The sequence below is a fragment of the Brassica oleracea genome, chromosome C1 (assembly GCF_000695525.1).
Source record: "Brassica oleracea var. oleracea cultivar TO1000 chromosome C1, BOL, whole genome shotgun sequence".
In the NCBI taxonomy this organism is placed as follows: Eukaryota; Viridiplantae; Streptophyta; class Magnoliopsida; order Brassicales; family Brassicaceae; genus Brassica; species Brassica oleracea.
Window position 1 is genome coordinate 43,097,489 of NC_027748.1, and position 26,342 is coordinate 43,123,830.

The 26,342-nt window shown below is 35.7% G+C and overlaps 6 protein-coding genes across 6 annotated transcripts; 4 read left to right on the forward strand and 2 right to left on the reverse strand.

Annotated features, from left to right (window-relative positions):
• Positions 1 to 3,114: 3,114 nt before the first annotated feature.
• LOC106337034 (protein EXPORTIN 1B) lies at positions 3,115 to 10,351 on the reverse strand. The gene is made up of 32 exons (XM_013776084.1): positions 10,033 to 10,351; positions 9,733 to 9,849; positions 9,560 to 9,652; positions 9,268 to 9,339; positions 9,051 to 9,158; positions 8,895 to 8,977; positions 8,608 to 8,746; positions 8,452 to 8,520; positions 8,295 to 8,372; positions 8,081 to 8,143; positions 7,946 to 7,990; positions 7,668 to 7,772; positions 7,448 to 7,546; positions 7,157 to 7,360; positions 6,897 to 6,956; positions 6,683 to 6,793; positions 6,427 to 6,524; positions 6,133 to 6,241; positions 5,843 to 5,908; positions 5,677 to 5,775; positions 5,517 to 5,597; positions 5,346 to 5,435; positions 5,174 to 5,259; positions 5,011 to 5,091; positions 4,710 to 4,892; positions 4,558 to 4,624; positions 4,346 to 4,456; positions 4,133 to 4,240; positions 3,900 to 4,037; positions 3,668 to 3,805; positions 3,482 to 3,586; positions 3,115 to 3,394 (listed from the first exon to the last, which is right to left on the reverse strand). The coding sequence occupies exons 1-32, from the start codon at positions 10,129 to 10,131 to the stop codon at positions 3,260 to 3,262; spliced, it is 3,240 nt and encodes a 1,079-aa protein (XP_013631538.1). The 5' UTR covers positions 10,132 to 10,351; the 3' UTR covers positions 3,115 to 3,259.
• Positions 10,352 to 12,250: 1,899 nt separating this feature from the next.
• LOC106341898 (probable NADH dehydrogenase [ubiquinone] 1 alpha subcomplex subunit 12) lies at positions 12,251 to 14,029 on the forward strand. The gene is made up of 5 exons (XM_013780649.1): positions 12,251 to 12,387; positions 12,536 to 12,562; positions 12,881 to 12,972; positions 13,476 to 13,585; positions 13,686 to 14,029. The coding sequence occupies exons 1-5, from the start codon at positions 12,296 to 12,298 to the stop codon at positions 13,842 to 13,844; spliced, it is 480 nt and encodes a 159-aa protein (XP_013636103.1). The 5' UTR covers positions 12,251 to 12,295; the 3' UTR covers positions 13,845 to 14,029.
• Positions 14,030 to 14,554: 525 nt separating this feature from the next.
• LOC106325434 (D-xylose-proton symporter-like 1) lies at positions 14,555 to 18,392 on the forward strand. Its single transcript, XM_013763480.1, has 14 exons — positions 14,555 to 14,770; positions 15,079 to 15,182; positions 15,369 to 15,447; positions 15,634 to 15,693; positions 15,824 to 15,890; positions 15,971 to 16,095; positions 16,254 to 16,355; positions 16,448 to 16,816; positions 16,904 to 16,951; positions 17,045 to 17,107; positions 17,240 to 17,320; positions 17,402 to 17,500; positions 17,604 to 17,741; positions 17,987 to 18,392. Exons 1-14 carry the CDS (start codon positions 14,726 to 14,728, stop codon positions 18,116 to 18,118), a joined length of 1,512 nt encoding a protein of 503 aa, XP_013618934.1. The 5' UTR covers positions 14,555 to 14,725; the 3' UTR covers positions 18,119 to 18,392.
• Positions 18,393 to 18,593: 201 nt separating this feature from the next.
• On the forward strand, positions 18,594 to 20,164 carry LOC106337285 (NADH dehydrogenase [ubiquinone] iron-sulfur protein 6, mitochondrial). The gene is made up of 3 exons (XM_013776406.1): positions 18,594 to 18,827; positions 19,693 to 19,777; positions 19,879 to 20,164. The coding sequence occupies exons 1-3, from the start codon at positions 18,687 to 18,689 to the stop codon at positions 19,986 to 19,988; spliced, it is 336 nt and encodes a 111-aa protein (XP_013631860.1). The 5' UTR covers positions 18,594 to 18,686; the 3' UTR covers positions 19,989 to 20,164.
• LOC106337115 (ATPase family AAA domain-containing protein 3) lies at positions 20,145 to 23,276 on the reverse strand. Its single transcript, XM_013776197.1, has 8 exons — positions 22,772 to 23,276; positions 22,550 to 22,645; positions 22,215 to 22,325; positions 21,835 to 22,144; positions 21,580 to 21,670; positions 21,149 to 21,473; positions 20,918 to 21,066; positions 20,145 to 20,844 (listed from the first exon to the last, which is right to left on the reverse strand). The coding sequence occupies exons 1-8, from the start codon at positions 23,054 to 23,056 to the stop codon at positions 20,337 to 20,339; spliced, it is 1,875 nt and encodes a 624-aa protein (XP_013631651.1). The 5' UTR covers positions 23,057 to 23,276; the 3' UTR covers positions 20,145 to 20,336.
• Positions 23,277 to 24,020: 744 nt separating this feature from the next.
• Positions 24,021 to 25,992, forward strand: LOC106337200. Its single transcript, XM_013776300.1, has 5 exons — positions 24,021 to 24,307; positions 24,522 to 24,563; positions 24,659 to 24,928; positions 25,326 to 25,475; positions 25,563 to 25,992. The coding sequence occupies exons 1-4, from the start codon at positions 24,187 to 24,189 to the stop codon at positions 25,328 to 25,330; spliced, it is 438 nt and encodes a 145-aa protein (XP_013631754.1). The 5' UTR covers positions 24,021 to 24,186; the 3' UTR covers positions 25,331 to 25,475; positions 25,563 to 25,992.
• The last annotated feature ends 350 nt before the right edge of the window (positions 25,993 to 26,342 follow it).

Here is a 26,342-nt window from a genome sequence, read left to right on the forward strand (position 1 = left end):
AATTGAATTCATCCGGGAGGGAGAGTGTTTTTATTTTTATATAATTCAATTTATATGTTAAACTTAAACATATGCTTTAATTGTTTGTAAATTGTATTAGTTGATGGTATCGATTTTAGATGTTGGTATGTTAGATTCATTTTTCATATACAAAACTATCATTTTTTTTTCAAATGTGTTATGTTTATAAACCATACCATTTAATATGTTTGTGTATATTAGTGCATTTGTGTTCTAATAAATTACACATTTTGCATAGCTTAGGATATATTTTTAATATATATGTATATATATATTATATTTTATTTATGCCCTGTTAATTATAACACTTGCAACACTTTATATAAAAATATGAAATAATTAAAGACAAAATAATATTATTCTGTATTTTAGACAAAACTAAATAGAATATTTGTATTAGTAAACAAAATATTTTTTTAAAAAAATAGATTTGACATATTATTGTTAGAATACTAATCTTTTTGTTGTTTGCAACATTTTATAATTGATCTAGATACACCCAATATTAGTGATGAATGAATCTCACAGTGGCCTCTTGAACGTCTCGGTTTTTTATAAAGACTATGCAATAAACAAGTGGTTTGGATCTCAAACTCATTGTAACAATATGCTTACTTTAATTAAATAACTTTACATTGATAGATATGAAAATCATGGTACTCTCCTCTTGCTATGCATATACATATTCCACCAAGCCTCGATCAACCTGCCATCCACCTTTGTTCTGGCTTAGGAAAAGAAAATGTTAGAAAATGACCAATTTTATATTTTTTCTAACTTATGAAATGTTCGATTTAGCTTAATAAAATATGAAATGTTCGATGTAAAAAAAAAGATTCATTGAATAAATTCATCCTACGAAATAGTTTATGAATCAGCCATGTCGTCTTGAATCTCGTTTGGAGCTATAAGACCAGGAATCAAAAGCATCTTCTGTATATCTCTCTCTCAATTGAGCAGCAGCTTCTTCGGCATATAGATCTTTGTTATCCTGAAAACAAAAACAAATCCATTCAATACAGTTTAAACGAAATGTAGTGTTTATTGAAGAGAAACCAATCTTTGTAGTTATAAACTATTATTATTATACCTGAGCAGAGAATTCTTTGGATTGTACAAGGAAGTCTCGTATGTTATCCTTAAATCTCGCAATGTCACTTCTCGACTCGTAAAGTCCATTCACAAATTGCGTCACCTGTTTGTTTTTATCTCAAAAGATTAAGTTGGCAATGAAAGAGTAAATCATCTGGTTGATGATAGTTAAGTACCACTGATGTAGTCATGTTTAGGAATGATGAGCTTAGAAGCTTGATGGTGTATTCAAGAACAAAGGCAGCATTGTTTGGGAATTGCTGAAGTACCGTTGAAGCATCCCACAAAGTTTCTGTCAAAGATTTGCAGATCATCAGCTTAAAAACTCTTGGATTATCCATATAAAATCCAATCCAGTCTCCACTGATGAAAACTTTTGTTGTAACACATCAAATCGAGTTCTTTCTCGCCATGGGTATGACGAGGGTGGTACCAAAATACATGTCTTCCATGCAAGCAGAGATGATCATTCTAAGGTTTTGGCGGAGAAGTTTAAAATGTGTGTCAAATATTATCGAGAGAGAGAGAGAGAGAGAGAGAGAGAGATTGCATTTTATTCAAGTTGTTTCATATTCGACTTGGTTTGCTCTCTCGAATTCAATTGTGTCTTGGTTTAAAAAAATTAAATGACTGAAATTTGTGGAAAATATTCCATATTTATTAACTATTGATTTTTTACTTTTCTTTTTTTTCTTAAAAATATTTTTATTTTTTCTTTTTAAATATTTTTACAGATAAAGATGTTTTACCTAAACATAGATAGCTTAAAATATATATACATTTACTTATATATATATATAGAGAGAGAGAGATTGCATTTTCTTATAAGGAATTATTCAAATTGTTTCATATTCGACTTGGTTTGCTCTCTCGAATTCAATTGTGTCTTGGTTTAAAAAAATTAAACTACTGAAATTTATGGAAAATATTCCATATTTATTAACTATTGATTTTTTACATTTCTTTTTTTTTTCTTAAAAATATTTTCTTTTTTTCTTTTTAAATATTTTTAGAGATAAAGATGTTTTACCTAAACATAGATAGCTTAAAATATATATACATTTACTATTGTAAAATATTCAATATATATATATATATATATCAATCAATCATGAATGCTTAATAAATTAAATTGGTTAGACATTATCAAATGTTGCGTTTTAGTTACAAGGGATTGTTCCAGTTGTTTTAGATACGGCTTAGTTTGTTCTCTTGAATTCAATTTTAACTTGGTTTAGAAAATTTAAATCCATTGAGACTGATTAAGAAAATATTCCATTTTTATTGATTAGTGGGGATTTTTTCTTTCTTTTTGTTCTTCAAAAAAGATTTTTTTTTTTACTTTTCTCTTTTCTAACATTATGAGAGAAAATATGTTTCAGCTAGTGTTACAAAAAAATATGTTTCAGTTAAACTTGCATAGCTAAAGAATATATAATTTTACCTTTTAAAATATTTAATATATATATATATATAGTTCAACCAAATCATGAATACTTAATAAATTAATTGGGTTAGACTTTTACAGAGGTTACGTTTATGTTACAAGGGATTATTCCAGTATTTCGATAAGGCTTGGTTTGCTCTATTGAATTCAATTGTAGTTCGTTTTAGAAAAATCTAATCGACCGAGACTGATTAAGAAAATATTTCATTGTTATTGATTAATGTTTTTTTACTTTTCTTTATGAGCAATCAACCTTTTACTCTAATAGATATCCGGTCTAAAGAATATTTATATTAGCCTTTCTTTTACTATGTTTATTAAAAAAGTTTTTTTTACCTTTCTCATTTTTAAAACATTTTTTTGAGACAAAATGTTTTAGCCAAACATGCATAGCTTAGATATTTTTTTTTACCATTTTAAAATATTTATATTTATTAATAAATATATAGTTCAACCAATAATGAATACTTTAAATTAAATTGATTAGACATTTATCAATAAACTCGGTTGATTTAAAAATGTAAAACGCCTCTACAACACAACATTTTGAAAAGGAAAGTGTATTAATTTGAAGACATTAAACTCAATTTTATATTTTTTTTTAACTTATGAATTATTTGATCTAGCTTAATAAAATATGAAATATTAGATGTAAAAGGAAAAAACAAAAAAAAACAAGATTCACTGAATAAATTCATCCTAAGAAATAGTGTATGAATCAGCCATGTCGTCTTGAATCTCGTTTGGAGCAATAAGACCAGGAATCAAAAGCATATTTTGTATATCTCTCTCAATTTGAGCAGCAGCTTCTTCAGCATATAGATCTTTGTTATCCTGAAAATCAAAAGCAAATACATTCAATACAGTTTCAACGAAATGTAGTGTTTATTGGTGAGAAACCAATCTTTGTAGTTATTATACCTGAGCAGAGAATTCCTTGGACTGTACAAGGAAGTCTCGTATGTTATTCTTGAATCTCGCAATGTCACTTCTCGACTCGTAAAGTCCATTCACAAATTGCGTCACCTGTTTTGTTGCAATGTCAAAAAGATTAAGCAATGAAACAGCAAATCAATCGTCTGGTTAATGTTAGTTTAGTTAAGTTACCTCTGCTGTAGTCATGTTTGGGAATGATGAGCTTAGAAGCTTGATGGTGTATTCAAGAACAAAGGCAGCATTGTTTGGGTATTGCTGAAGTACTGTCGAAGCATCCCACAAAGGTTCCGTCAAAGATTTGCTCTCAACCTGACATGTTTTAAAACATGAAACTCTCTCAAAATCAGCAGAAACTAGTAAACGGTAGATTTTAAGTGTGTGTGTGTATATGTATTTTTATTACCAGGGAAAATAGATGCTGTAGCACCAACACATGAAACTTGAACCCTGGCTTGTGGAAGGTATCGGTCAAGACGGCGAATATCTCTTGCTCAATTTGCATGAAGTATGTCCGGTAGAATTGGTTAGAGAAGTCAGATTTCTATCACAATTAGAGATAATAACATGTTATAGATCACGCACTTAATGGCACAAACCAATGAAGATTTAGAAGTGGGACAAGGAATTTTCAAAAACCTGAAACTTTTTCAGCAGCTCCAGCAAGAGATTAAGCCCTGTTTCAGCGATGTTTCTTTCGGTATGCCTAAACGCCCAGATAACTGAATCCATCACTAGCTTCAGTTGCTGATGAGGGGCACACAAAAAAAAAAAAGGAAAAGCTCAGGGATCACTAAACCAATTAGTATAGTAAGAGCTAAGAAAACTATATGCAAGACCATAAACACCAACCTCACTTGACAACTGTACCAAAGCAGGGAAACAAAAAGTCGCAATAGCACGAAGTAACGAGAAAAACTTGAGGCGGTGCTCTGGATAATCTTCGAAATTCTTCGTGATCATCTGCATACAAAAATGAGCAAACGAATCGGCCCTCACTAGTCAGTTCCTTGTATGCATATAAAAGACAAGTTAAACCATATATGGACCATAGAATCTGTTACCTCCAAAGTGCACTGGAAAACAGCTTCAAAAATGCGAGGCACTTCATCTTGCATATTAACCTTGTACCTAAACCAAACACATTTCCATGTTACATTTTGCTGTAAGACTTCTCTTATGATGAGGCATGCATCAACAGAGACGAGAGACGTACTTGTTTATTATTGTCGCAAAGAGTGATAAGACTTCTGATTCCCTTGCATCGGGAACGTTTCTTGCATAGTCACCAAGAACTGGATCCATCATTGGTGGAACAAACTGTTTGCCAATGTGTGACTGGTATTCCGCTTTCTCTAGAAACGTTTCTATCAACCTAAGGATTTCTCTCTTAACAGATCTGTACCATGAAGCATAAAAGATGTATATATTATTCAAGTTTTTAATATATAAAAAAACAAAAAAGTTTGTAATATATATCTGTGATTTTCTTAATTTGGTATAGAAGGCCATCCGACCTTAGAAGTTTAACAACAGATGTCCTCGAAGCATAAGGGCCACCCTCAGCAATGTTGCTCGACACGAGTTCACTGTACATTCTGGTGCAGAAAAGGAAGAATAAAGTCGATGCTTACTAAATAGAGAGATAAAAAGAATATACACATTTGTATAAGAAGTTACCTATAAACATTCAGCATATCCAAGAAGATCAACGAGATTTGAGATAAGAAATGTGTTCCTAGTGAAGTTGCAACTCTCGTGTTTGTCTGCATACAGATATAAGTCAAAAAACGGTCCAACTAGCTCTAGAAGATGAATAAAATGTGTATACCAACGTAATACGAGATCAGACCTGGAGGATACTAAGTACAGTACGTATCATATCTGGGTCTTTAAGGATATCTGCATTCTGACGTGCTTGTCCTATAATTTCTGTCCATTTCTACATTGTAGAGGAAAAGGAAAACGTTTAGCGACTCTGGAAAACAGAAGCTGAACAGTACGTTTTTGCTTAATAACAAACCTGATTAGGGAGATCCATCAACCTCTGGATATATTCACTCCTCTTCTGAGGATCTGTTTCCGCCTGGATCATACTACCAACCTGAAGAGAGACAGAGAGTGAGATCAAGCAAGTAAAAGCTTTCCATCTCCATAAACCAGACACGATTAAAAACACGTACAGATTCGTAAAAGGTGTGAATCTGATGAGGTTCAAGATCTCCAACAATAGTAACAAGTCCTGACAAAAGTTCAGATACAAATGGCTCCTCCTCTCCAACCTAAAAAAAAACCAAAGAATTAAACGATTAAAGGATTAAAATGTGCATTAAACGAACTAGTACATACCTGAAGAATAACGAATTTGCGCTTGCATTTTAGAACAATTTTCAAGAATGTATCACACGCCATGTCCTGAAAGGAAAATGTAGGATATTAGCTTGAGCAGATTTTTGATAAACCAGACCGCATACAAAGTAACAATAACTTCTATGAATACTGAGATGTAATCATTGTTGGTACATGGATAATGAAATCAAATTTCCCAATCGGTCCTACTTCATTATGAAAGATTCAGCCAAGAAACTGTAACTTCTGCACGAATTCTAAAGTCTTAACTTTAAAACGAGAAGAAATACCTGAACACCAGGATGTGTCTCATGCATGAATTCAAACAACTTATGAACAACTGTTTTCAGAAACTTCCAGTGAGCCCTTAAGAACCTCGAGTACTGTCCAACAACATACCTGAAACGAAAGTACAAGAAGACAAGGATCAAATACTCAAACGAACCATGCATGCAACAAGTTCAAGTTTTAGGATAATATCAAGCTACCAAGGAACATGTGATCCATTTATAGTAAAAATCTAACACTACGTAAGTATCAAACAGGTTTCCATATTAGAATTTATAATGTACAAACAAACTCACATGATGTTGCTTGCAATAACAGCTTTATTGTCTTTTCCCTTGATGATTTCACATAAATTTAACAAATCACGAATAACCATCACCAGAAATCTGTTTTCCTGAAATAAAGATACGACAATGAGAGCACTAGAAACATTAGAAAGATGTTACCAAATAGCTAGGTTCAAAAATGTATTTGTTACTGCATTACAAACAAAATTCTCAATTGTTGTTAGTTGAAGATGCAAGTAGACAACAATGAGAGCTTAGATCTTACCTGGTCCACATCCATGGAACCAGAAATAGATCCAATAGCCCAGCATAAAGTGTTCAGATTGTTCCATGTCCATTCCTCCCCGCTCAACTGTTTGCTTAGCTTACTCAACATCTTTGCAGGAACAACAAAAAGTTGATATCAACACAACAGGGTCAGACGAGCCTGCAGATAATTCACAAAATAAGGACAACCTGACATCTCTAATAACAAGTACCTGTCTTTCGGTATCATCATGACCAAGGTGCGAGAGATAGATTAATGTCTCCCGCATTATCTGCAACAGTGTAAAATATAAAATAAGAATACCGTATGATTGAAACCTAGGGTAGAGTCTATATAAAAAATACTAATTAGAACTTCTTTCCAATATAGCATCATAATTGTGATTCAAGTATAGATATAATTTGTTTAATAATTATGTATAAATCCATGCCTTCTGTGAGGATCTAGTATATCTTATGTAACAGAAGATACCTTATATTGGACAAGAACATCATTATCCTTCATAGTTTCACGGACTATATTCCCATTTTCATCTTCAACAATTATCACTTCTTCAGGCTTAGCCATACGACTAATCATGAGCCCCCTTAATTTTGACAATGAATCAGCATAAAGTTTTTGTCGCTCTGTGACTTCCGGTTTGATGCTACCAGCCGTACGAGGAAGGCAAGCCATCTGACAATAGGCAAATCAAGACAAAACGTAAGTAGCGCAATATACAATCCTAATCTCATCTTGTGAAAGAATCTAAAGAAGCCATACTTGCAATCCAAACAGACTTGGAGTTAGACCAGGGTGGCCGACATGATGATGCAACGTAAATAACTCCGAAACTAGTGAATTCCAATAGTCCAAACAAACCTGTTCACTCATAAGCAAGCAAAAACTATCAATTTCCAAAGCATTGACAAATAACATGAGATAATTCTTATTATAGTATTATTAATAGACATCAAAAAAGTATAAAGATAATGCACATTACCTTGAATACTTCAGTGTCATCAACATATGAAATGCTAATGAGATATTCCAGACCCACAAGTAGTAAAGAAATAATCTCGGGTGATTCTAGGACTTTTATATGTGACTGCAAATGAAGGACAGAGAGCAATATTTACTATTTTTGAATTGCATATATATGAAAGAAAAAGGACTAGGAAAAAAAATGCAAACCCTCGTCCCTCGTTTACACACATATAAAGCCTAAAATTCAAGGAAAACCCACATAACACATCTTACTCCACAAAGAAAGAAAATTACCTTGAAAAATGAAGTGAAGAACAGTGCCAAGTTCTGGATAAAAGCCTAGAGGTAAAGAAAAATATACAGTCATCATCTCCAAATTTTACAGTAAGATATGGGATGGTCGGAACCTAATGCTCGTAAAAGACTTGCCTGTTCTTCGTCACTTCCATTTGAATATGCCTCTGGGATATTGATATTTAAAGGAAGCATTGCCTGCAGACAGGAAAAAAACGTTAGCCAATGTAACATGAAAGTAAACATAATAAGGTAAATACCATAAACGACCACATAGGGTAAATAACCAACTAAAACTGAAAGTGTTGAATCATCAATGAACAAAACCAATAAAAAGAAGGAGCATTACCTGCAACTGTCCCATGAAAATGCCGTACATCTTGACATATTGCCCATTGTAGAAGTCCCCACAATTAAGAGCTGCAACCTGCCAGAGAAACACAAGCCATTAGACAGTGACAGTAAAGTAGCGACACCCAGAAAACCCAGACTGTAAACAGGCATACCTCTGACAGACATTGAAGGGTGAGATTCCTATATGCCGGCTCAGGGAAGAATTTAAGGAGGGTCTCCAGCTGCGAACAATGAGATCAGTAATAAGGATATCGAAAATGTGAGACTTGTTAACCTCTCTTAGTCCACGTATATTCCAAATATATTACCAAGGGTGACTCGAATATATAGCCAAGCGGAATCCAAGAAAGATAGGCATGCAATGCAGAGAGCGTTGAGCGTATAAGCTCTGGTCTTTGGGAAGCTGAGAGAACATATAGGCATAACTCATGAATGAGTAGAAACTCGCTGCACATTACAAAACAGAAAAAAGTCAGTAGAATATGGAACAATCATCAGTTGAAATTATGGCAAGATATTTGAAGTTTTGAGCATAGTTTGCTCTTGATTTTACTCTAATTGTAATAAAGTAAACTACCAGAAAAGTCTAACTTGCCTGTTTAGGGACTCTTTCATCTCCTTTATCTTTTGCTGAGTCATCTCTCCTTTTGAGAAATCAAATACCTCTTCGCTCAGGAGCTAAGGAAAAAAAAGGAATGTTATTTAAAAGTACATCATGAACTTAATGCAAAAGTAGTTAGACAATACTTACCTTCAAAATAGCCATGCAATTCTCACATAAAGTCTCGCTAGTTTTGGCAGCTTTGACTAGATCGGGAATAAAGCTCCTCCACTTAGCAGGCCACTCATGTTTAACGATCTGTACAACGCATTACAAATAAATAGATAGTAAACACACAACAAAGACTCAAAAGCAAACAAACAGGGACCACTCTAATCATCATGAAACCCTGAAGATACATACATACCTGAACCAGAATGACATTTAACTTGTTGACATAAAGCCTTTCCGCTCTGAAAGATCCTTCATCCCCTGAGAGCTACATGATAAAAAAAATTCGATGTCAAAACATTTAAGTTCATTCTAACTAAGAACATGATTAATGCGAGTCTCTTAGAATGAGGTTCTTAGCGTAATATAAGATACAGTCTCTTAGTTTTTTTAGTTAAAAGATAAGAGACCGTATCTTATATTACGATAAGAACCCCACTGGAGACCTGCATTAATCATGCTCTAACAACCTCTCAAATATATTATACCTGCACGATGACTTCAGAGATGTAATTCTTCATTCCATCACGCTGCTCAACAGGTAAAGCATTCCACCTATATTTGATAACACCTTCCAGCACCTGAAAGAGGAATCCATCAGAACTTTTTCCCCCAATAGCAAAACACCTTATTTGAGAAGTTGAATAAGCCAAAACTTCACCTGAAGCGCAAAGTACTTGGTATGTGCACTCCTGGTGCTTTGCAAAATGTGAACCACTTGAAGCCACGTGTCAGGGTTCGCTTTCAATTCACGAAGGATGTTATCCGCAGCAGCTCTCTGAAAACACGTTTTCATTAAAAAAAAAAAAAATCAACACACAGATGCAAAGGCAAACAAATCCTCTTTTGTGGAAAACGCTAATCGAATACGCAATCAACAGTATACGAACACACAAGACGCGATTGAATTGATTCGTTTCGTTCGTTCATCGATTAGGAGCTTATAAGCAAATTGACTTACTTCATCCTTCGATCCCGTTGCGTAGAAGGACTCAACGGTAGCGTCGAGCAAAGTGACGTCGATAGGCTGACTCAAGTCGCGTAACTTCTCGGCAGCCATGGCGGTGGGAAGGTGAGAATCAATGGAGGTCGACGAGAAGCGATTGTGTATTATTTGGACTATAGAGAGAGCGAGAGGTTTCGATGAGCGTAAGGGCGAGAGGGAGATTATTATTATATATATATTATCGAGAGAGGGAGAGAGGTTTACGAAGGAAGCCTGAGATTGACGCAGGGAGGGAGAAGGAAAAATAAGGAAGGAAGGACTTGTACTTACGTTGACCGTCGAAGGGTTTTGACTAGTTTAAATATATTGAAAGGTTATGTAATTAAATTAAATATAAGGAAAGGTTTATATTATATAAAAATTGAATATTCATGTCAATACGCTGTTTCTAGAGGTGTAGGATATATACACAAAGATTGTTTAACTATTTTATATATTCTTGTCTATATATATAGATGATTTGATATCTTTTTTATCTTAGCATATGATGGAGGATCTGTTGTAATGAGCTTTTGATTTGGATGTTTAAGTAAAATTTTCAGATGACAAAAAAAGAAAGATGGTTTATGATATAAAAAATTGTGCTTTTTTATTAATAAAAATAGTATTGTTTTGTTTATATCTGTTTACCGGTGAATGTTTATGATTTTTGACTGGATTTTATTTAGAGGAAATAATAAAGAAGAACAATTAATTACATTTATTTACTATGAAAGTTTATCAATCGGCTAAAAAGCCATTTTCCTGGTATTTCTTTTAGATACTGTGTCAAAAGAAAGTATAAGAACACGTCCATCAATACTCAATAGTATGAAACCAGAGTTTTTACAAAAAAATGATTAATTGTTAATTAAACCAAAAGTGATTGATAGAGTTTTAATACTCATCCAATAAAATCTCAAAAAAAAAACATTTGAGACTTTATTAGATAGATATTAAAACCCCATCAATCATTTTTACTTTAATTATCAATTAATCACTTTATAGAACCTCCACCTCCTCGTACCATTGATGGAGATGCTCTAATACACAAAACAAATTTATTCTAATTCCAATAACAATAAATATTTACTCTACTTTTTTCCCATTTTCATTTATTTCTTCTTATTTACTCCAAATGTCTCAACCACAACCTATATGTACGTGAAAAGACAAGACAAGTTATAAAGTTTATTTTTAATGCTAATTTATTACTCCTCTCCTCCTAAAAAATTCATATTCTAGAGTTTTCACATATATTAAGAAAACACGCAAAATTTTACCAATAAATGCATTATTTTTTGTGTTTAGCATTTACCTATGATTTTTAACCAATCAAAATTCAGTAAACACGATTAATGTTTTTGAAGTTTGCAATTTATCATTATTACATGCATTGAAAATGTAAAATATGGATCTTTTAAAAACAATTTTTTTTTCTAAAACATGGATTATTAAAGAACGGAGGGAGTATAATATTACAATTATGAGAAATATTACGTAGGCGACCGACAATACTATTTGTCTTATGAAGATATACGCTTAATTGTATCACCTGAACCGTCCAATGAAAATTTACACCTGACCGGATTTATTTGTATCATGTTGAAGATCCCTTGTAAGCCTTTTTCGTAGTCTCCATAATTGTCTAATAAATTACTTTTGCCGGTAATTGATTCAAATTCTAGATCTGAGTGTAGTCTCCATGATTAATTCGAATTCTAGATCCGAGGGTAGAACCCTTTAAACCTTAACCTCTACGTACGTGCAGTGCTTTGACAAGTTTGTTATGCACATGAAAAATGATTCATTGGTGATTACGTTAAATATTGGTGATTAGTTATGTTTCAGTTTACTATTCCCTCTGTTTTTATATGTAAGTAGTTTTAGTTAAAAGTGATAATATTAAGAAAATTGTTACTTTTGAAAAAATAACATTTAATACATAAATTTAATCAATAATAAAAAAACATGAATTATTAGATTGGTCACAACATATGTAATAAATGTAAAAGCTGCTTTGGATTGTGTAAACATCTTATATTGTGAAACAAACTTATTTTGCTAAAACTACACAGCGAGTATTATTTTTACCAAAGCATCAAAATTTGGGCCGTCTCGAGCCCATCTAGGCGAACGATGTAAAGCACAAAGCCCAACAAATCAAAACGGTGCGTTTTTAGAAAATGTCTATTGTGTATCTGTCCCTTGTTGTTTCGAGTGTCGAAGAGGAAAAGCGATGGCATTGACGGTGGCGAAGAGTGCGTTGGAGACGATTAGAGAGAAAGGTCTCGGCGGTTTCCTCAGGATGATCCGTGAAGAAGGCTTCCTGTAAGCTCTTCTTCCTCTTCTCAGCTTGTTTCATTTTGCGATCTCCTGGATTTGATTGAATCCCGTAAAAACCTAGCAATTGGGTTCTCAAGACAATCTCTCATGTTCTAATTGGAATCGTTTCAATTTTTTGTTTTCCTGATTACAGGAGATGCCTACCAGATGGGAACCTCTTGTAAGCATCTATCTCTTACTGTTTCCCATCTTTAGAGATTATTTTAAAAATATGATTCAAGAATCCTATTTTTGAGCTGTTTACTACTACTTTTCAATTCGAAGTGCTGATTTTTTTTTGGCATAGCTCTGTTTATTACTTCATAGATGATCACGATAGGGTTGGAAGCTAGTGTAGTTTTAGTGTAAGTTGAATATGTTTTTATTATACTTGAATATTGTGTTTTATTTCCACCTTGTTTATATTTGACCTTGCTGTTGAGTCGTCATAGTTTCTGGATCTATATAAGTTTTGGTGTCTCTTGTTTGATCGTCCAAGGCAAACTAAAATACACAACATAGGAGCAACTCTTGTTGGTGTGGACAAGTTCGGTAACAAATACTACCAGAAGCTCGGTGATACTCAATACGGTACGCGCTTCTTCTTTTTAATAACTTGATGCGTTGCTACCTGTTTAAAACCATGCTTTTGCTAAATACTGATGTCACTATAGGATTCATGATACCTGATATCTCTCTTCCAATAAACTTTATATAGTTGACTTCAGATGTCTTGTCTACTTTTAAATTGTAGCATTTGGTTTAACCATGGAACCTTTTTATCCAAATAGCTTCTGTTATTTGCTAGATCACACCATAATCTGATGACTATCAGTAAAGTCGGAGTAAGAGAAGTTGAGCGTTTTAACCTAGTTCAACAGAGATTTGTATAGCCTTGTTTAGGAAATGCCCAAGTTGTTATCGAAGCAAATTCAAATCCAATCTCTGTGGTAGTTTTGAGGAAATATGTGGTCAACTTTTCCCTTAAAAGATCTTTATATGTTGAAGGTATAGTGGTGAAACTATTAATGTACCTATATAGAATTTTTAGCCAATATGCTTTTACATTGAAACATTGAGTCACTTGCTAACAGGTAGACACAGATGGGTAGAATACGCATCCAAGGATCGTTACAACGCATCTCAAGTACCAGCCGAGTGGCACGGATGGCTTCATTTCATCACTGATCACACTGGAGATGAGGTATGAATAAAGCCAATTCTAAATACCCTTATCTCGGGTAGTAAATAAGTTGCTTACCAACTTGAAAACAAACAATGTCTCTCTTTCTTTCTGTTTGAAGCTGTTGAGTCAGAAACCAAAGAGGTATGGGATTGAGCATAGAGAAAACTTCTCAGGAGAAGGTGATGCATACATTTACCATTCTAAAGGACATACCTTGAACCCGGGGCAAAAGAACTGGACTCGGTACCAACCATGGGTACCCACCAAGACCAAGTAAGAACGTGAGAGCTCTGGTTTATGCTCTTTGGGAATCTCTCTGAGTGATTTGTTGTTCTGTTTCTGTCTCTTTTGAATAAAAGCAACCTGTTTTTTTGGATCTAAAGCTGAAAAATTGGGTTTATGGTAATATGTATAATTGACGTTCTGTGGTTTCATCTCATATTTGCTTGCTTAAGCTTTACTTCACCTCTAGAGAGGAGTGTGGAGGACTATAAACAAAAATTTATCTTGCAAAACAGTTTTATCTTCTTTTTTTTTGAACACAAAAACAGTTTTATCAATTCTAATTTTATGAAAAGATATTTTATATTAATCAAAGCAAATTACAGAAATAAATTATGCGAAATGAGAGCAGCTTAAGTAAATTACAACCAACCACCCGTAGTGGTACAAACATGAGAATATGCTCCATATGATAAAAACCCAAATTTAGAATTTATGGCTGAAAACAAAGAAAAAATATCTGTCACCAAGATATTAAAACGAAGGTAGATATTTTTTTCAAAAGCGGGATATTGTAATTGTCGGATTCACCTAAAAAAAAAAAAATGAATAGCACATAAAACATGTTTTATAAAAAAAATCTGGTTAAGACATAAGACAAAAAATAATTTGATTATTACCACAGAAAACAATGTTTTAAAAAGAAACTAATCGGGCCGACCGAACAGTGATCCTTCCCCTAATTTGAAATGTCCGTTGACAGTTATTATAACACTGGCACAAATGGAGACGTCTCTCTTCCTCACAATTCTCACCACCCTCCAAAATACAAAGCTCAAAATCAGACAAGTCCACTGGTACACAAAATACAATTCTCCTTGAACAAGCCTCACTCACGAATCTCGTGATCACCGTGACCAAGCTGCTGCAGTAGCCATGGTGTTTGATTCCGAGAAGCAATCGATCGTTTCTCTTGGACAGGTTGCGATCTTCGTTTGATATTCTCTCTCTCTCCCTTTTCTCCGTTCACCGACAAAAATTGCGTACTGTGGTTGTGTTTGCAAAGGGCTTTATAGAGTTGTGAATTTGCATTTTTGTAGGTTGAGAGTTTGAATTGTTCTTCTTAGAGTTGGAAAATTAGTTTGAATTTCCATGTAATATGTGGCTTAAACTGTGATTTCAAATATGCAAGCATGAGATTAGACCTTAGCCTTCTTGATTTTGAATTTTTGAATAAAATGAATATTAAACAGTCATGTATCTGAAAAAAAACTGGTGTTTCTGTGTAGGTTGGTGATTCATCTTCAGGTGGGATTAGCTCGGTCAAAGAGCCTCTGATTAAGGAGAATCACCACAGCCCAGAAGACTACTCTGTTCTTGCAGCCATTCCCTCGTGAGTTCCTTTTGTCCTTTTCCTTTGTTAATGTTAGGTAGTCATTAATACTTAACTGTGGTCCCACAAAGATTGTGGTTGCTATTCACAGATTATTGCCAATGTTTCTGCGAAAAAAAAGCAAGTGTTTGGTTTGCACATGATCTATGTCTGAAAGCATACTAAGTAAACACATTTATTGCACAGGTTTCTCTTTCCAGCTCTTGGAACTTTGCTTTTTGGTTATGAGATTGGTGCTACTTCTTGTGCAATTATCTCTATTAAGGTAATGGCTTATCCTTTGCTTAAAACTCTGCTTAATTTGGTACTCAAGTCCGAAGATAACCTATTTAAATGACTCTATTACATAGTTCACACCTGTATCTGCAGTGCCATTGAGTTCCCTTGAATCTCATATGTATTTGTTTAATTGTTAATTACTCTGTTTTTTTTTTTTTGCCTTACTGTACAGTCTCCTACGCTAAGTGGGATCTCATGGTACAACTTGTCTCCAGTGGATGTTGGTATCATTGTGAGTTTTGACCTTTCTTGGTTCTTCCACATGTTGGCTATTGCATTAAATTTTTTGTTATTGTTTCCTCCTTATAGGAGCTGTGGCCCAAATACATTTTGCTGACACTATTATTAAACTTTTTGTGCAGACTAGTGGCTCACTGTACGGTGCCTTAATTGGATCCATTGTGGCATTTAGTATTGCCGACACTATAGGTTTGCTTTCTTTCTAATTTACTTATCTTGTGACATAGCAACATCTCCATCTGAATGAAATTGAATTTAATATTTTCAAGGAAGAAGAAAGGAGCTGATCTTGGCTGCATTCTTATATCTTGTTGGAGCCATTGTGACTTCACTAGCACCTGTCTTCTCTGTCCTGATAATTGGACGCCTTATGTACGGCGTTGGGATTGGACTGGTAATATTTGACTCAGTCGTTTAATTATATTTATATATTGGCTCTTTGTTTAATTCAGATTAAGATGTTTTTTTTCTATGAGATCCATGCAGCTTTAGAGTACACTCCTTAGCATTCTTCTTTAACTTTGAAAGCTGATATGTTCCCATGTATTGTAGACAATGCACGCTGCTCCAATGTACATTGCAGAGACTTCACCAAGTCAGATACGTGGACGGATGATATCACTAAAGGAGTTCTCAACCGTCATTGGTATGGTTGTAAGTTCTCAAAGGCTCTTTGGATTTCAAAAATTTATTGCTCAGTTTTTGAAGTTACAGAATGAAACTGACACATACATTTTTTTTTGAAGGGAGGTTATGGGATCGGTAGCCTCTGGGTTACTGTTATATCTGGCTGGCGTTACATGTACGCAACGATCATCCCTGTGCCAGTTATCATGGGGATTGGAATGTGTTGGCTACCAGCATCCCCTAGGTGGCTTTTACTTCGCTCTCTCCAGGGGAAAGGGAATGTAGAGAGCCTTCAACAGGCTGCGATCAGGTCTCTTCGCCGCCTTAGAGGGTCTGTTGTTGTTGACTCAGCTGTTGAACAAGTGGACGAGATCTTGGCTGAGCTTTCCTCGGTGGGTGAGGGTAAAGAAGCTACGCTTGGTGAGATATTTCAAGGAAAGTGCTTGAAGGCTCTCACTATAGCTGGAGGTTTAGTCTTGTTACAACAGGTTGGTGCAGTTATTTCATTAAATGTCATTAGGAGAAAGAACAATAGCTAATATATATATAATGTGTTTTATTTTTAAAAATGACAGATAACTGGGCAACCAAGTGTACTTTACTATGCACCATCAATATTACAGGTTATCTTTTCATTCTCTAATAATATATGTTCTCTTTTTATTTTTTAAGTAAGATAACTTATTGATTTGTACAACTAAGATTACATGTTTTAGACGGCTGGCTTCTCTGCTGCAACTGATGCAACTCGGATCTCAATTCTACTCGGTCTATTGAAGGTATTGATATGCTTTGTAGTACATTCTCTGGTTAAAAATGGTTTATCCTTGTGAACTAGTTTTTTTCTGAAGCAAAGCTATTGTGTGTATGTTTCCTTTAGAAGACTTGACGTAGTCCTTTACTGTTTGCAGTTGGTTATGACTGGGGTTGCTGTTATAGTGATTGATAAACTTGGAAGGAGGCCTTTACTTTTTGGTGGTGTTAGTGGCATGGTTTGTCCTCTGACTTCTTCACTCTTGTCTCTTCTTTTCTTTGTTGTCTTAGCCGCTTGTGTGTTTCTAATTGCCTAACAGGTGATTTCATTGTTCCTCTTGGGGTCCTACTACATCTTTTATAATACTGTTCCAGCTGTTGCTGTAGTTGCATTGCTACTGTATGTGGGCTGCTATCAGGTTAACCTTCGTTACATATTTTTATAATAGGTTCCACTCTTGGCAATCATATCTTGTTTATTTTTTATACAATCTAAAAAAAGGTTTAACATCAATCTTGCAGTTATCCTTTGGCCCTATTGGTTGGTTGATGATTTCAGAGATATTTCCTTTAAAATTAAGAGGTAGAGGAATCAGCATAGCAGTGCTTGTGAATTTTGGCACAAACGCGCTTGTCACATTCGCTTTCTCACCTTTAAAGGTAAAGATTCTATAACCAAGAAACTCCTTCTCAATATATATATATTCTTTCAATACAACGTAGCTGTAACTTTTGAAGATAACATGTTTAACTAGAATCTCCCATTTAGCTCCTAGCTAACCAACACAAAGATTGTTTCTATGTGACCATGCACTAAGTAAACACAAGATACATATATCTTTTCCCGAGATCATAGAATTTTTAGAGGTCTTTCAGCTCACCTGGTTATGTTTTATTTATTGCAGGAGCTGTTTGGAGCAGGAGTATTGTTCTTTGGATTTGGAGTGATATGTGTACTGTCTCTTTTCTTCATATACTTCATTGTACCCGAGACAAAGGGTCTCACTCTTGAAGAAATTGAAGCCAAATGTCTCTAAAAAGGTCTTCTCATCTTAAGCTCCGTTTTCACTGATGATGAGTGGCAGCAAACCACAAGTGGGCGTAGCCATTTTTTACCGCGGAATTGGTGAGTGCAGCTCGCGCGGTAATTAAACGTTTTGGTGCGTTGTTGACCAAGTTTTAAAATTTAAATATGTTATCTATAATGCAAAAAGCCACCCATCTATTTTTTTGTGTATTTTTGTTGTGGTTGTCCATATAAACAACATTATTTTTTCTTTAGTAAGATATGAGATATGAAATTGAAAATAACCCAACTCTTAAAATATTTCCTTGACACTGAGAACATTTGATAGAAAATCAAACAAAATTTGGTTACCAAAGAAAACCGGGTTAACCAAAACCAGAACTCTTACATAACCAAAAACTTTGGTAACTATACACAATTTCTGGGCTTAAATAAGTGTAAACGGGCCTTTATAAATTAATGGGCCAACTAAAGCCCAAAGTGTTGTTGTTGGTTCCGCTTTCACTCTCTCTCTCTCTCTCTCTCTCTTTGCAAGGAGACTTCCTCTGATTTTCTTTTTGTAGAGAAGCGAGAAAAAAATGGCGTCGAAGCTGGTGAAAGCCCTAATCCGATCGCAGATTCTTCCATCGACGAGGAGGCACTTCAGTGCACCGGCTACCACCCAGCTCGGCGAGCCAACAGACGATCTAGTCGGAAACCACACCAAAAAATGGATGCAGGTACGTAGATCTTCCTTTCTCTCCCTAACCGCCCTCGTCTGTGTGAATTGTTGGTATCCCCGATGAAGATTAGATCGCGATTTGTGGATTCGTGGAACTGTGTTTACTGGCATTAATTGGATTTTAGAAATCACAGTGTAGCTATCATTTTCGCTAATTGTCCTTAAGTGAGTTGATTAAATGAAGATAAAATTATCGATGTTGGATCAGAAATTCATTGAGGCTTGACATCTTCTTTGAATCTGATCAGATTGTTTTTATTTTATTTTATTTTTTTTTTCTGAATAATGAGAATATGTTCTCGAGGGAATTAAAAATACAATGTGCAAATTCTTCTCTTGTGGCTTTGAGACACCACATCCATCAGTAACCATTATCCAGTGCTAAATAGAACAATAAATAAATTAGCCAAAAGGGTTGAAGGCAGAGAATAAGAGTAGTCACTTTAGATAGCTTTAGTATGCTTCTTTGTTCATCTTCATGGTGTATTATCTTTGATGGCTTATTGTTATGGGCATCAGCTTATAATATGTACTTTGCTATTGTGATTTGATTCTGCAACTCCCGAGGCGAATAAGTGAAAAAATGATTCAATTATTGCATTTCATGGCATAACCAATCATTAGCAAATAATAGCGCCTACTGATGGATCCTGTGAGCTTGAAAATTTTACCCATGTTAGTTTACAGTTTAGCTCTCTATGTTTGATAGTCAATAGTTTCGTTTGAGTTCTCTCCTTTTCACTTCTCTTTGTTAGTTAACAGTTTTGTATTGCTTCCTTTCTGGTAAATTATGAAGTTTCGTCACTTGATCACTTCCTTGGTGGTTTTGCAATGACGTGGCTAAAGAACTTAATCTGTAACAGGATTTAAGCAAGAAGTCACCAATGGAGCTGATCAATGAGGTCCCACCTATCAAAGTCAAAGGAAGGACTGCTGCTTGTGAAGGAGGTTTGTTTCCTCTTCTCCTCAGTTACCTAAAGATACTTTGATTTTGTGATCATACCAAAGTGGAAGTTGATTTAATTATGGACTTTGATATAACATTGCAGACACCAATCCAGCACTCGGTCATCCAATTGAGTTCATTTGCCTCGACCTACACGAGCCTGCCGTCTGCAAGTACTGTGGCCTTCGTTATGTTCAAGATCATCATCATTAAGAGCAACATTCTGAAAATCAAGAAAAATCCCCTTTCTTCTCCCTTTTTATTGCATTGTCATGTTTGTGTGATGCTCCGACATCTTCAGATATCATATCTAATAAAGGATTCGATCAATCTTTGATTATGTTTGACCTCACTGTCTTTCCATGTCACTGAGCCTGATAATTTGCTATATAACCAGTGTCTAGCTCGATTTTTTATTAGTACAATAGTGTAACACAAGGGTACAAGACCTCTCTCCTTGACCAAAAAGGAGTAACAATAGTGTTGAAAATCTCTTTTTGTTTTGCTTCTTTCAAAAAGTGTGAAGGTGAGACCAACTTGATTAACGTACACATCAAAATCTCATTTGGAATCGGTTCCAGCCAATTTTCTTCTCTGCTGATGCTCTGCAACTTTGTAATCGACAACCTCTCTGAACAGCGCAGAGTCCAACACACAGTCTTCACTTCCATAAACAGCTGCCTGAACACTCGCCATCAGCTTCGCAATCTCTCTCCCTGAGAACCCTTCGGTTTTCGCAGCAGCTTCCTTTAAGAGCTCTTCGGTGACGCCCTTTATCTCAATCTTCTGCTGCTCTTTCTTGAAGAGGCGGTCGAACAAACCCGGCTTTCTTGGACCAGCTTGAGCTATGTACTTTTCTAGATACAGGCTTAGAAGCTTGAACCGCTCTTCTTCTCCTGGTAATGGGAATTCGAGAACCTCGTCCACACGGTCAGCCACGGCTGAGTCTAGGTCACCTGGTCGATTTGTGGCGAGTGCTAAGACTATGTCTTTGGACTGATCACCCGTGCGAAAGAGAAGAGCGTTTAATGCACTCCTTTGAGCTTCACTCATGTATGTTTTGTTCCTCCTGTTAAATTGCCATAAACACACATCAAAACAATGAACAGAGCATGTAATATGATCTGAGCAACAACACTTACTCGCACAGAAATGCATCAGCTTCATCAATAAAGAGCAATAAGCCTCTCTTAGACTTCTTCCCCCAATCAAACAGCTGGTGAATCTTTGTAACGGCCTGAGATCCAAGGGGCGCAACATCTCCACCAGTCATCAATGCATAATCCAAACCCTACATGTATTATATATCCATTTAGCTATCTTATATACCAACTTTTGCACTAAATTAAAACAAATCTAAATAGAACACCTACGGATTTACGAGCGAGCTCTCTGGCGGCCATTGTTTTGCCTGTTCCAGGAGGACCGTAGAAAAGCATGTTCCGGAAAGGAGCTTGGTGCGATTTTGTATTAGCGGTGGCATTAGCTAAATGCTCAATTCTCTTCTGTAGTGAAGGATGCAAAATAACATCACCAAACCCTTTTCCATTATTGGTAGCTGACCCCTTTCCGCGCAATGTGGACATCACACGAGAAACCGAACCAGACCAAGGGTACTTTCCCCTTGAGGATTCTCGGATCAAGGATGGTTGTCCTAGTATTCTGTCCACATAGCTCCATATAACCTTTGCTCCTTCTCTACAACAAGCAGTCGTCTAAGATCAAATTCTCAATATTGTATAACTAATGACTGACATGGCAAATATTATTTCTCAATGTACGGACAAAATATCTTAGTATTTACCTCGTTGTGTAGATTCCAGCTGCGAGAGCGGTTGCACCCCCAACAGCAACAATCAGCTTATTCTGATCGGTTAGAATTGCACGCAACCCACCTAGCAAGAAATAGTAAAGTGTTCAAACAATAAGAACTTCCACATGCTAATGAATGTATAGATTATATCTATTTCAACCACTACTTCATGTCTACTATTGCATCAAGGTCTACTAACTCTTGTCTAGACAAGAGAAACATCATGTAGGGAATAAAATCTCGCACCTCCGATATGGTCGAATGTAGTGTTAATGGCAGCAACCCATTTCTCTCTTTCTGCATTTGCACGATCAACAAGCATTCTCCTGTTTACATCCTCAGCGAGCCTTGCTTCGTGTGCTCTTCCTTCAGCTTCTGCTATAGCTTTGACCTTGATCGTCTCGCGTTCAATCTCGGCCTTCTCCCTCTCGGTTTGTCGTCTCTGCGCCTGGATCTGCTCCTCGGTAGCTCGTCGAGCTTGCTCCTGCCTGATCGCGGAATCTTCTTGCATTTTCACAAGCTCTTGGTTTCTTGTTCTGTGATACTCATTCTCAGCCTGTAAAACGGCAGTTAGAATGAAGAAAAGAAGGTCGAAATGTTGTGTGAGTGTGAATAAAATTGCGTGCCTGCATCCTCTTTCTTGCTAAATCATCTTCGTAACGAGCCATCTGAGATTTAGTCTGCGCTTGGTGCTGAGCAAGTTTTTTGTGTTCATCATATATCACCTTTTGTCTCTCCTGTGAAAAAATGGAAAATGTCAGGCACACAACTCTGCTGCTCAGAAACAACTAATCCGAATAGTGAAAATGATGCAGACAAAAGTGTTCACAGTGATCAACTAAGGGCTATAATGTTTACTAAAATAAAAAGTATAATCTTTATACAACATCACTAACTCATTCCCATTAAATACATATTAAAACGTGGAATAATAATTATTAAAGAGAGTAGTAGATCTAACAGTTTCAGCTTGGGCTTGCATAGCTTTATACTCTTGCGCCTTGGCTGCAAACTCAGTTTGCTTTGTCTCTTCTTGCTGCTTAATACTCTCAAAAACCTGAAATAAATAAAAAAAACACACACACAACAACAACAACTGTGAGAGCCTGAAAGAGACTAATGCTGAGATCCGACAAAGAGATCTTATCTGGTAATAATAATTCAAAGCAAAAAAAAAAAAAACATTTTTGGCGTAAGAGGAGTTGTTGATCTCCTTCAATGCCTTAGCTCCTCGCTCCAACGCCTCCGGATCGAAACCGCCCGAACTCGTCCTCGGATTATCATTCCTAGCTCGCGGAGGAGCTGAAGACTCTTCACCAGCCGTCGACGGCGGAGAAGAAGCAGCCTGCTGCTGGGGATTCGCAGCAGGGAAAGTGAAAGGGCCATCAGCAGCGGCGACTTTCGATTGCGACAGAGTGACCGAAGCTGCCACGGCTGTAATCAAACCAATCGCACATTTCTGAGCCATGGATTCTCGGCGTCGAGAGTTAGGGTTCTTCCAGATTCGAGAATGGAGTAGAGGAGATTGGCTTGGAGAAGGAGGGAGGATCGTCGTGGAGAAGGTTCTCAAGGTTTTTCGTAGGGTTTCGGCGGTTACCCGATCCGTTTAGGCTACGACGGGTTCGATTTCTGGATACTTGACCTGATGACCCGACCCATTTTAAATGTATTGGGCTATTTGTCTTGATAGTTGCTTTGGGCTTTTATAAAAGACCACTATCATTTATTTCAATAAGTTTTAAATTATATAATATCATGTATTCAATCGATAGTTCGGGTGATTTGTGTCAAAATGACAAATCCACTGTTATTGAATGTATAATAATATTTCAAAATTATTGAAAATATTTAAATATAAGTTTTCTTAATAAAGATTTTGCTAAAATCTTTTTAACACACAGATTTATTAGAATTGTTTAATAACTATATTATATTTAAAATGAAAATATCAAAAACTATTATGATTAAAATAGTTCAAAGATTATATATATTATTAGTCTTAATAAAATGCATTTCATACAATTTTAAAATGATGGTCCAAATCAAAAAAAAAAATCACAGATGAAAAAAATCACAACTTCTATTTTAAATTTTTAATAGATAAGATAAATGAAAGCCAGAACAAAACGAGTTGATCATTAGTTCTTATTTTTATTAAAATCAAATTAAACATAATATCATTATCAATAATTCATTAAAATCGCCCCCAAAAACTCAAATAATTTTTTCTTAAAGAAATCAACGACAATACTAGTTATAAATATCCCCAACAAAATAAATAACTTCAGACTAATAAAATCAACAACCAATAAAGCTTCATTGGTGAATCTCTCTATCACGCCGCTCCTTAGAGCACCATTAACCAGGGCTCTTACATGGGTCTCTTACCATAATTTTGATTTAAAGAAAAAGAAAAATTGTAATTAAAACAAGATACATCTCCTAATTAGGTGCCGGAAGATACGTCTCTTCTCTTCCTCTATCTCTTCTCTCTCTCGATCTCTATGGCTTTCTCCCTCGGATCCTTCGGCCGCCGGAAACCTTCATCAATCTGCTGCTCGTGGCAACGAGGACGCCGCTCCTACGCCATCGGTGGTGATGGACTCCGACTTCGACGCCAAGACGTTCCGCAAGAACTTGACGAGAAGCCATAACGACAATCGCAAAGGGTTTGGTCACAAAGAGGAGACTCTCAAGCTCATGAATCGCGAGCACACCAGTAAGTTCCGCTCTTTTGTTGGATGCTCTTGTTTTTGAGAGTCTTGGTTTTTAATTGAAAAAAGTCTGTTCTTTAGTTGCTCTGTTTTTTATAATCTCATGTTTGGGTTAAGAATTGAATTTGGTAAAGTAGAAGAAGTGGGTTTGTAAGAGATAGATCATAGTTTAATCTTGGATGGTGATTTATCTTTGTTTTTGTATTGGGGAACTCTCAGGTGATATACTGGAGACGCTGAAAACAAATGGATTCAAAGGAGGTTTAAACTCTCGAACCCTTCTTCTTCTTCTGTTTGTTTTTTGTTAGTGTTGCATGATTAATCCCTTTTACACTGTGAATTTTCCTTGTTGACAGAACAAAAACACGCCATGGCTATCAGTACCACAGTTTGGAGATTGGGATCAGAAAGGAGGAAACAGAACATGAGGGATCCTTCTCGAGCCAGTCTTGGCAACGAAGAAGAAGACACCATTAACCCTTTTCATAACCAACCACCCACTTCTCTTGATAATACTAAGCCTTCTCTTGGTAATACTAAGCCTAAACTCACGGCTGTTCACAGCGATAACAACAATGCCCACTATGAGTTCGCTCACCAACAGCCACATTCTCCAGGCTCCAGCTGTGAGTGATTACTTCTTTTCAGCTTTTTTTGTTGTTCCTATCTTAGAAGTTCATATTCTCCAGTATGGGTTTTAGATGAGTTGAACGATTGATTGTGTGTTCTGGATTAGCTCTGACCCATTGATATACGTTATGGAGTCTAACTCTGTAGTACTATATTTTGGTTACCACCATGTGCTTATCATCAAGAGTTCAACACTTCATATTTCTCTTTTAGATTGATTTACGTGTATGCACTTGAATTTCCCATTTGGTTTGTTTATATTTTTTTGAGACAAGACATTACATTTGTTTGTGATGAAGGTGGCACTGGTTATATGTTTTAGCTTGTTTGTTAGGAATAATCTGAACTCATTGTTTAAAGGAAGCTATGTTTATGTATCTGATGTTGCTATAGGTTGACCAGCGGTTGGTGACATACGTTCAAGATGTTTAAGGCTGTCTGATGAAAGTACTTCCGAGGCACTTGGCATGTGAATGGGCAAAAGACGGCATAAGAGCCAATGCTGTTGCACCTAATGTTGTCAAGACTCGACAGTCTCAATCTGTAATAATAATATATAATTTACATATCTTGTTTTGTGAATATAGCTACTGACTTCCTCTAATCCTAACTCACTTTTGTTTCTTAAAGTATCTTGAGGACGTCAGTTTCAAGGAAGAATTGTTCTGTAGAACTCCACTTGGTCGTGCTGGAGAGCCAAATGAAGTTGCATCGCTAGAGGTCTTCTTGTGTCTACCTGCAGCTTCCTACATCACTGGTCAAACCATTTGTGTTGATGGAGGCCTCACAGTTAACGGTTTCTCCTATCAGTCATGGTCAAACCATTTGTGTTGATGGAGCCCTCGTTTTGATGTTGGTGTCAAGGAGATTGAATGCTGGACTGCTCATTTGCTTCCTTCGAGACAGGTTCGGTCTTCTTATACATTTTTCTTTGGGTACCATGTGATGTAATCACTCTATGCCAATTTAACTATAAAAACTAGCTTGTTAACTAGAGAATCACTTTCTATAACCTGTCTTAAGATTTGAAAACGTGAAAATATACCAAAGCTTATTCTCATTGATGTATTGTTATTATCATAATTTTTTTTTAAAAACCCTTGAATAAGAAACTTGCAATGGAGGACATAAAAGTTGAAATTTTTTAACTAAGTCTCTTAACCAAATTTACTACTTAAATAGTATTAAAAATTAATTAAGAGACTCTTTAAGAGTCTATAGGATAATGATGCTCTTATAAGCTGAGGTGTAAATAACCACCCACCCGTCACAATCACGAACCCGACAGTGAGCAGCCTCGACACAACCGGACTCAGCTGCCACCGCTCTATCACCGTCGTCTTCTTCTTCACGGCCAGTTCCGCCGCAGTGCAAACGCCATGTAACACGAAGAACATTGTAACTTCCCAT

Coding starts and splice junctions, on each gene's coding strand:
- LOC106337034 (XM_013776084.1), bottom strand. CDS start 10,131: ATGGCTGCCGAGAAGTTACGCGACTTGAGTCAGCCTATCGACGTCACT. Junction 6,242..6,426: donor GTTATTGCAAGCAACATCAT/GTGAGTTTGTTT, acceptor CTTTCGTTTCAG/GTATGTTGTTGGACAGTACT. Junction 3,395..3,481: donor CCAAGGAATTCTCTGCTCAG/GTATAATAACTA, acceptor TTTGATTTTCAG/GATAACAAAGATCTATATGC.
- LOC106341898 (XM_013780649.1), top strand. CDS start 12,296: ATGGCATTGACGGTGGCGAAGAGTGCGTTGGAGACGATTAGAGAGAAA. Junction 12,563..12,880: donor CTACCAGATGGGAACCTCTT/GTAAGCATCTAT, acceptor TGATCGTCCAAG/GCAAACTAAAATACACAACA. Junction 13,586..13,685: donor CTGATCACACTGGAGATGAG/GTATGAATAAAG, acceptor TTCTGTTTGAAG/CTGTTGAGTCAGAAACCAAA.
- LOC106325434 (XM_013763480.1), top strand. CDS start 14,726: ATGGTGTTTGATTCCGAGAAGCAATCGATCGTTTCTCTTGGACAG. Junction 14,771..15,078: donor CGATCGTTTCTCTTGGACAG/GTTGCGATCTTC, acceptor GTTTCTGTGTAG/GTTGGTGATTCATCTTCAGG. Junction 16,817..16,903: donor GTTTAGTCTTGTTACAACAG/GTTGGTGCAGTT, acceptor TAAAAATGACAG/ATAACTGGGCAACCAAGTGT.
- LOC106337285 (XM_013776406.1), top strand. CDS start 18,687: ATGGCGTCGAAGCTGGTGAAAGCCCTAATCCGATCGCAGATTCTTCCA. Junction 18,828..19,692: donor ACACCAAAAAATGGATGCAG/GTACGTAGATCT, acceptor AATCTGTAACAG/GATTTAAGCAAGAAGTCACC. Junction 19,778..19,878: donor GACTGCTGCTTGTGAAGGAG/GTTTGTTTCCTC, acceptor ATAACATTGCAG/ACACCAATCCAGCACTCGGT.
- LOC106337115 (XM_013776197.1), bottom strand. CDS start 23,056: ATGGCTCAGAAATGTGCGATTGGTTTGATTACAGCCGTGGCAGCTTCG. Junction 21,474..21,579: donor GCTGGAATCTACACAACGAG/GTAAATACTAAG, acceptor TGCTTGTTGTAG/AGAAGGAGCAAAGGTTATAT. Junction 21,067..21,148: donor GAGAGCTCGCTCGTAAATCC/GTAGGTGTTCTA, acceptor TAATACATGTAG/GGTTTGGATTATGCATTGAT.
- LOC106337200 (XM_013776300.1), top strand. CDS start 24,187: ATGGACTCCGACTTCGACGCCAAGACGTTCCGCAAGAACTTGACGAGA. Junction 24,308..24,521: donor CATGAATCGCGAGCACACCA/GTAAGTTCCGCT, acceptor GGGAACTCTCAG/GTGATATACTGGAGACGCTG. Junction 24,564..24,658: donor AACAAATGGATTCAAAGGAG/GTTTAAACTCTC, acceptor CCTTGTTGACAG/AACAAAAACACGCCATGGCT.